Source organism: Megalopta genalis, chromosome 7 (assembly GCF_051020955.1).
Source record: "Megalopta genalis isolate 19385.01 chromosome 7, iyMegGena1_principal, whole genome shotgun sequence".
NCBI classification, from domain to species: domain Eukaryota; kingdom Metazoa; phylum Arthropoda; class Insecta; order Hymenoptera; family Halictidae; genus Megalopta; species Megalopta genalis.
In genome coordinates, this window is record NC_135019.1 from 10,559,888 (window position 1) to 10,568,439 (window position 8,552).

At 39.5% G+C, this 8,552-nt stretch overlaps 1 protein-coding gene across 14 annotated transcripts in view; it reads right to left on the reverse strand.

The window, feature by feature from the left end:
* The window catches only part of LOC117229125 (uncharacterized), a 180,054-nt gene extending 171,517 nt beyond the window's left edge, over window positions 1–8,537 (reverse strand). For 13 of the 14 annotated variants that reach the window (XM_076523634.1, XM_076523640.1, XM_076523651.1 and 10 more), the window contains exon 1: window positions 7,817–8,537. In XM_076523634.1, coding sequence (XP_076379749.1) covers window positions 7,817–7,945 — 129 coding nt within the window. In that variant the 5' untranslated portion in view covers window positions 7,946–8,537. The remainder of the gene's footprint in view (window positions 1–7,816) is intronic. The other variant, XM_076523644.1, reaches the window with a different exon arrangement.
* Between the last annotated feature and the right edge of the window lie 15 nt (window positions 8,538–8,552).

An 8,552-nucleotide genomic window follows, 5' to 3' on the forward strand; every position in this document is an offset into this window, starting at 1 on the left:
ATCACTGCGGGGAACCGAATGGAGATTGCATCGCGCAAATTATTTGCCCCGTTCGATCTTCCGGCGAATCGGCTTTCTGGTGCATCGGTCTATAAGCGTACGCCGCGATTTAAGTTCCCCGATTATAGGTTTCTCTAACACGTTAGACAGACCGTTTCACGGCCGAAGCTTGAAACGTAATTTCAATTTTCTTGCGAAATCTCGACGCGTCACTCTATTATTATTATTATTATTTATTTATTTAACCCTTTGCACTCGAGTGGTGACTCTCCGGCACCACTAAAATTGTTATATCACGCGTTACAAGATAATTTTTGTATTAACGAAGTTTAGATTTTAAAAAATTGCTAAAAGTGTAACTGTTGAACGGATCACCGCGAGACACAATTTCATATGTATAAAATGTACTTTGTCGTATAAAATGGAAATACTATAAGTCGGAGAAAAAATATTTTCGATTTACAGTTAAAATAGCTTCGAGAGCAAAGGGTTAATGTTATGAAAGTTTTCTGTCGTAAGTATGTTAGATAACGGGAAGTATAATTTACATGGTGGCCTAGCTGTGACAGTGATTTAATTAATATTATTGATAAAGCGTAAGTTAATTATCGGAAGAACAGTAGAGTAAACAAATTACATTCCATGAATCTATTATTCGATATTTAAGCTATTTGAACATAGCTCTAACAAAGACTATATATTTCATACGCATAAAATGCACTTTGTCGTATAAAATGGAAATACTATAAGTCGGAGAAAATATTTTCGATTTACAGTTAAAATAGCTTCGAGAGCAAAGGGTTAATGTTATGAAAGTTTTCTATCGTAAGTATGTTAGATAACGGGAAGTATAATTTACATGGTGGCCTAGCTGTGACAGTGATTTAATTAATATTATTGATAAAGCGTAAGTTAATTATCGGAAGAACAGTAGAGTAAACAAATTACATTCCACGAATCTATTATTCGATATTTAACGTTTCACTTTCGGTTTCTAGGCTAACTTGAATCTACACGGTCTACTATTCCACGAAGGCGAGAATTCAATTGTTACTTTTCCATTATCATCTGCCTGGCAAAATTTGTAACTCTACCAAAAATCCTCCTAACATTATACATATACTGAAGTCATTCGAATTGAACATAACTCTAACAAAGACTATATCCCTTTGTATTTTCTAATACAAAGCGCGAAGCACAATAATTGCCTCGAGTTCGACGGGTTTGAAAACGAAAACGCCGGCGAACAAATATCGTTGCGGCTTCGTTCCCGTTTTTGTAATTGTAATCTCTGCGCAGACGAGCGGCAGCGGATGAAAATTTCCACGGCGAAACGTGATAGGGGGGGGGGGGGTGGAAGGGAGGAAAAAGAGAAAATAAAATCGTGCGACGGCGTGCGTTCGCGAAGCCTCGCATTGTTGTTTACATCGTTGCGCGGCGAGCCCGTCGTCCTGATTTTCGCGGTTAATTGAAAGATCGGCGGATCCGGCGTAGCGAACAACGCGCGACGATTTCCAGCCGGCGACAGAAAAATAATGGGATTATAGGACATTACGGTATCTGACAATGAGCAGACGTCGGCCGGGCTTGATTTAAATCCCTCGCGAATATTCGCCTCGTTAAAAATCAACCGAGCCCCGGAGGCATTTGCGAACGCGCGAAGTGGGTTAACTAAAACGCTTTGCCGCCGATCCGCTGACTTATCGGCGATCGTCAGAAATTAGCGGAATCGAACGGACAATGGGCGCGCTCGCGAACTTCCGGGGACAACTTATCTAGCGAAACGGTATACCGAAACGAACAATGGGCATCGTGAAATAAACCGAATTTCCTCAACTTTTATTTTCCCGTGCCACAGGGTCCACACGCTTTTTTCCCCGAGAATTGTTTTAGATGCTCGTTCTAACTTCGTATTCATCAGGTTTTGCAATTGGACCGCGCCGATTCGCGAGCCAGTTTACTAGCAACTTTTTTTTGCGATATTTTTGTAGTATATCAGTTTCGTAATTCAAAGTCAACCGGGTAAATTCTGTTATCCTTCTATTGCCGACCGAGAAGAGTGTACCTATGCGAAAAATGTCGAACAAAGCTGACGTAATTTGCTGTGGTTTCGGCGATAAAAATTGATCAAGTTTTTTAACGGCGAGCGAACAAAATGGTCTTGCAAACGATACATTGTCGTCAGAATTTTTCGCAAATGCAGCTAACAACCATATATCGTAATTATTACTTATTGATTTTCGTGTGAAAATTAACTCTTTTAGATTTCGTTCCCCCGTGAACTCTGAATTTAACTTTTTTTCTCGTTTTCGCCGTGTTTCTACATTGAAATAAATTTCATTCTGCACGGATAAGTTTCCTTTGTCTGTCTCGTAAAACAATGTTAATAAAGTATAGAAAAGTTAAAGTATCTTTTTTTGAAGAGCGTAGCTCGACTGTTTAAGCAAACCTTGCAATCAGTGTTCAGTACCTTTTACATAAAAGTTTCATTTAACTCTTTCTACGAATGTTAAATCAATTTTCTCAAAGTGAAGTTAAGTACAAAATGAGCTAAATTGTACTACTTTTTAAAAATCGTTTTACAACATTTAATCGCAATCTAATGGTCGCAGATGCGTTTCCCTCTTACATCGTGTATTTGCCAGACCCGTTCTGTTCGTTGCCCGCGTTCATGGCAATAACGTAAACAATCAGCGTCTAGCGTTGCGGTAAAAAACGATCTGTTCACGTGGCCCTATTTGATTACATGAAATTTGTAAATATGTCTGGTGCACGCGCGTTCAAGTGCCATTCAGCTAATGTATCTGTCCATTACCGGCCGTTTCTACTTCCGTCAACGTTCGTAAACACCATCTACCATATTTCGGTATAATTTGCGGCAAAATAATTCTTCAGGAATACGCCGATCGATCGACGACAAATTACATCCTGCCACGAGCTAATTATTTCTTGAATAAACACTCTTTGAAGATCAGCGAACCTAAATATACTACCTTTATACTCGTAGACAACAACATGGTAGAACGTGTACTTTTTTTGTCAACATCTAGATTTAAGTTAACAGTCTCTGTTCGACTGTTTTTACAACGAAGATTTTAATCACAGTTACGAACACGTTTATTTGCGATAGCTCACCCAACGTGAGGTAGCATGTAAAATTCTAACGATTTTGAAATTTGTTACGGAAGTTAACATATCCCGAGTAATTTTATCGTACGTGTAACAGCCGCTCGGCTTTAATTTCAAAAATACACGCGACGCATTCGCAACGGCGTGTACGATATTGTTTCAAAGTATTTCGCAGTTTCCGGTTGTAATATTATTCGTTGCATGAATTCATAGAGCGCGAGGTCGTATATATATAGTTTCGAGTAGTTCGTTCTGTGTTTGTTTTCTTATCCGTGATTCGCAATAATCATTTACCTTGCGCAAGCTTTAAATATTTCTAATGTTGTCTTCTTTTCATGTTTTTAATCGAGTAAGTGTAAGCTTTCTGTTTACCACGAGGAAACGTAGTACGCTATAAATCAATGATAATTACAACCGTTCGCTAGTGTACAGCCTTCTAGTTAATAATATAAAAAGAAGTTTAATTAACCGATGTTTAAACGGAGTCGGCGTGGCAGTACTTACAAAAAAAAGAGTGTATAATAGTGTCGTTCGGAGTGATGCGAGTTTTAATAGCAGCTTTAACTTCTTCGGAGCTCCTTTCGTCGCAGAAACTGTGTTAAATTCGAATCGATCGGACACGTGACGCGTTTAATTTCGCGGGTAACGGGCGGGCCAATCGGAGAAACGAAAGAAACGGCACGTCGACACGCGAACTTTGACGCAATTCTAGCTCGGTGTTAAAACGCATCGGACTCACGCACGCGTGCACTCTCGCAGGCACGCGGTTATGCACGCACACACGCGTGCACCCTGCACACCGACGATAAGTTACGCTCGACTTCCGCTTCCGTTCGCTCCAACGGCACCTGCTCGAATTGCATGAATTACATCTCCATCCAATACTCGTCGTGTCGCGAGTAAAAAAAAAAGAAGTTCACATTTATTTTAACGATTTCCAGGTTTTTCCATCCCCTCCTTTTTAATTAAATGAAACGGCGAACGATCAACCAGCAGTTTTTGAAAAACACTTCTACCGCCATCTTGTTGTCCACTTTATTGAATAAAGTTGAACGCTTTAATGATCGGAATTTGCGAATTTCTAAAGCAAAAGAAAAATGTTAACGTTGCCTCATCTTTTTATAGTACTTTTAATATTACACCGTATCGAAAAGAACCACAAAAATATCCTTTCAGATAATAACTGCAAAATCATCTGCTATGAATCATATATTCTGAAATGCAATTAATTGTCCACTGCGTTAACTGAAACAAATTGATGATTGCAAATTGCCTCATCTTTTTACAGTACTTTTAATGTTACACCGTATCAAAAAGAACCATAAAAATATTCTTTCAGATAATAACTGCAAAATCATCTGCTATGAATCATAAATTCTGAAATGCAATTAATTGTCCACTGCGTTAACTGAAACAAATTGATGATTGCAAAAGAAATATTCTGAGTCACGTATAATTTCCATTTCTAGGAACAAATCTTAACGAAGCATTTATCAATCTAACGACTAATTGAACTTCAACTAGCTAACGCATCGTCATTGGAAAGAGTAACAGCGTCAAAACAAATTACAAAAATAGCATTGTAGAAAAACCCGATATTTTGATTTAAAGACCGTTGCAGACAAATTGACACGCCTCCGAGGTGAAATTAGAAAAATACGTGGGGGCGTCCCCGGACTCTTTTCGCACAGGTAAGCCAATACGGCTTTGCCAACTTCTGCGCCTATACGAGGCATAATAGCAAGTGGCTCAAGTGGACTGCAGAAGTGGAATTGGTGTCGTCTTTTGTTCTCGCCGAATCAGCACAAACCTCTTTTTCTTGGCATTCTTAGAAATCAATACGTGCATCCTAAGTCGCTAATACATCGTCAGGGCCTGTCTATCGTCAGCCTCCGTTGTACACGATTTTATTTTATCCCCCTTTGCGTCGCAACCCGGTTTTCGCAAACGAATTTCGTCCCCGCTCGAAATTGCGTAAGACCGCCTCGAGCTTATGTCATTTCGCAGAAAATATGCCATTTCACGTGAAAATTGCGGCATCAGAAAAAAAATCGGACGAAATTTAATTCTTCCCCTTCGTATCTACGCTTAGGGTCTTAACCAAAATGGCGGTACAATTGAGGTGGAAACTAATCGTTTGATTAAAAAAGGGCTGACAACAAAAATGTCCCTGTGCGAGTATTAATTGTTTAGAAACTTAAATTATATTACTACCTAATTGTATATTACTATTTAATTTTATATTTTTATCCAGTTGTGCCATAATTTCATCAACGCTTATGATTTCTAAATATACCATATCGCGCGAAGGTTACAACACTGGACAAAACTGGATCATTTTGTACCTTACACCTGTATAGAATATATTGAAAATTTCCAATTGTACGAACGAGAGCTGTTCGCCGGACAAAATAGAATGGCAAAAGAAACGTTTTCACAATAGGACTCGTTTATCAGAAAATCGACTAATTCAGTTGAAAAAGTTCCACTTCAGTTGCACCTGACCTCCATTGTACCACAATTTCATCAACAACGCCTCAAAAAGTTGACGCGACAAAACTAAGAACTAAAAAGACGAAAAACTATGAAGTGATCACAGAGGGAGCTTTCCACCTGCAAACTCGACTACCAAGTTTACCCTTTTAACTTCATGCCTTTTCGTAGTTCAATTTTCATGCGGAGAACTATTTTTAACTTCGAAATCGACTAAAAAACTTTAGAATACCGCGGATGTTTAAGCAAACTCATTCCCGTTAATGGAAACAGGAACTGCGCAGCAGTAATTCGCTTCTTTCTTTCTTGGACAGTTAAATGAAAAGTGTAAGTAACCTTGCTCATTATATTTATTCAACGTTCGCTATAAATATATTGCTGAGCAGTATAGTCATTCGACGGTGCAGCGTAACCGCAACGTGAAATGCTTATGCGCTTGTCCATTAGCGTATCTACGTCTATGTACAGTTAACGAGAAAAGTATTCGCAGCACCCGCTTTTCAACTCTTAATAGTCTCTTCGGTGTAACACCGAACGAAAGATTAATTACTGCGAACTGGTACGTTAATGTTCGCCATCTATCGGCGCGTAAGCTGACGTAAATAATTATTAATATAAATATTATATATATATATATATATATATATATATATATAATATAATAATAAAATAATATATATATAATATAATATAATATATAAATAATATATATTATATAATATATTTATAATAATATATAAATAAATAATATAATATTATAAATATAATATAATTAAATATTATATATATTAATTTAAATATTACACTGAGAATGCTATTATCATTGAAAAAAGAAAAAAACTGAAAAGAGTGGTGTACAGAATACTTTTATCTGGCACTGTACGATGTATCCCGCAGTTAGCAATGGAGACACGCGAACCTCGAACTCAATTGTTACGTGTAAAGGAACGATTTGTACAGGTGCTACAGAGGTATTACATACTCTAAAGTGTTGTCAAGGATGGGGTATTCGAATGCAGGTCCCGTAAAAAAATAAACCATTCCAATGATATATTTAAGAAACAATTGTTTATACATTGTCACATTACACAGTAGGATTTTGAAGGTTCAGAGTCGTCAATGTGCACGCGGATTAACCTGTTAACCGAATAATTTAACGAGTAAATCGTGTAAGAACTTGAATCGTATTTTCACAGCTACCACAGTCGTTACGTCGGTTCAGAAAAAAAAACAAGAAGCAGTCGAGAGATACAAATAATTGCGAATGACGCGGCAACTCGTTTAACAGGTTAATGGAAATCGTCGCGCGAAGTTCCTCGTGATTCGAAGTCCGCAGAAACTTTCCAATTCAGGGAATTTTATCTCGTATCGATTCGCGCTTCGCAGGGGATAATGGACTATTTTAACCGTCGAGTTCAACGCTCTCGCTGGCAAGGAAAAAAAACTGAAAAATCGATAGAAACGTTGGAAAACGAATTCGGCGTGTCGTTGAAAAAATGCCAGAAGATCTGTGATAGTTTCCTGAGAAACTATCAAAATTCGCTGGCTAAGACGAGACGCGCGTGTATCGGTAAAAAGATCGGTCGTTCCGTAAAAAAGCGAATCGGTACGAGATAAACAGTCGCCGCGAACATTACCGGCGGATGAATAATTAATCGCGTTGAAAGAAAGAAAAAAAAATAATCGAGACTAGCCGCGAGCGGAGGATACGCGAACCGTGCCAGAACGGAATATGGAAATGAGCCCGGCGGTTTGGACGCGGCACGTTAAATCACGAGAGGAACTTCGAAATGCAAAACTGCATCGTAACCGGCACCGAGGCATGCTTGCACCGGATCGATCGTTGCAAGCCGTAATACTTCGACCATGCATCGGTAAAGGTGAACAAACCCTATCGTGTTTCGACTCGAGACATTCTGCAACACATAACCTACAACGCGTCCGCCGTACGACTCGTTCGATCGCATCCGCGGTAGAGAACTGTTTCGGACCGTCGAACGCGAATGTAAACACGATGGGGAAACGTAATCGATCAAGTTCTACCATTATCTCAACCTTCGTTTTATTCGTAGCGAATCCCGAGATTCGTCTCTGTAACGCGAGATCACTGGACTCGACTCGATCGCAACATGGCCGTTCGTTTTTTTTTTGTTTTTTTTTGCAAGAAATTAACGATTCGTTTCGGCTCACTCACCAGATATTGCTTGCAATGTTTTTTATGCTTAACGGTGCAGCGTTTCTTCTTCTTGGCGGCGGCGTTCGTCAAACCGTTTCCTGGCTTTTCTTTGTGAGGCGTCGACAGGTTCCCCTTGTTCGCGGGCATCGCCGTGATCCCTCGATCCACGGAGACTGGGCTTGTTCTACCTGTCGACGGCACGCCGAGACTCCGATGCACCTTTTCGGTCCAGCGACAAGAGTGATTGATAACGCTCGCTCGAACTTCTTTGCTTCTCTTACGTATATACGATACACACGTGAGCTGCCGTGCATGTGTAACGTATAGCCACTGGATATGCGCAAGGACACTGGACTACCCTGAGCTGATTATTCGAGGCCACGCCTCCCGGTCTTCCAACGTTTTCAATAGTCATTGCCGCCCCTTTCGAATTTTCCGAGCACGTTCCACGAACTTCTCCTCATCATCGTTTTTCCTTTTCAAGCCTATCCATCGATTCGTGTTATCCCACGCTCAATTTCCACCGACTAAATGCAAAATCGTTTTTCCTGCGGAAAATACGCGCGCAGTACAGTATCACGTAGTCCGGCACGAAATTTCCAATAAACAATAAATTCGAAGATGCGTCGACGTATCTCTGACAAGGATACATATGATTGTTCGTTTATACGTGCTCTTCTTATATGTATATGCGTGTACTTGCAGTTTTGGAACAAGTGATTCGAAAGGAAAAAAAAATGTAGGATATGTTTCC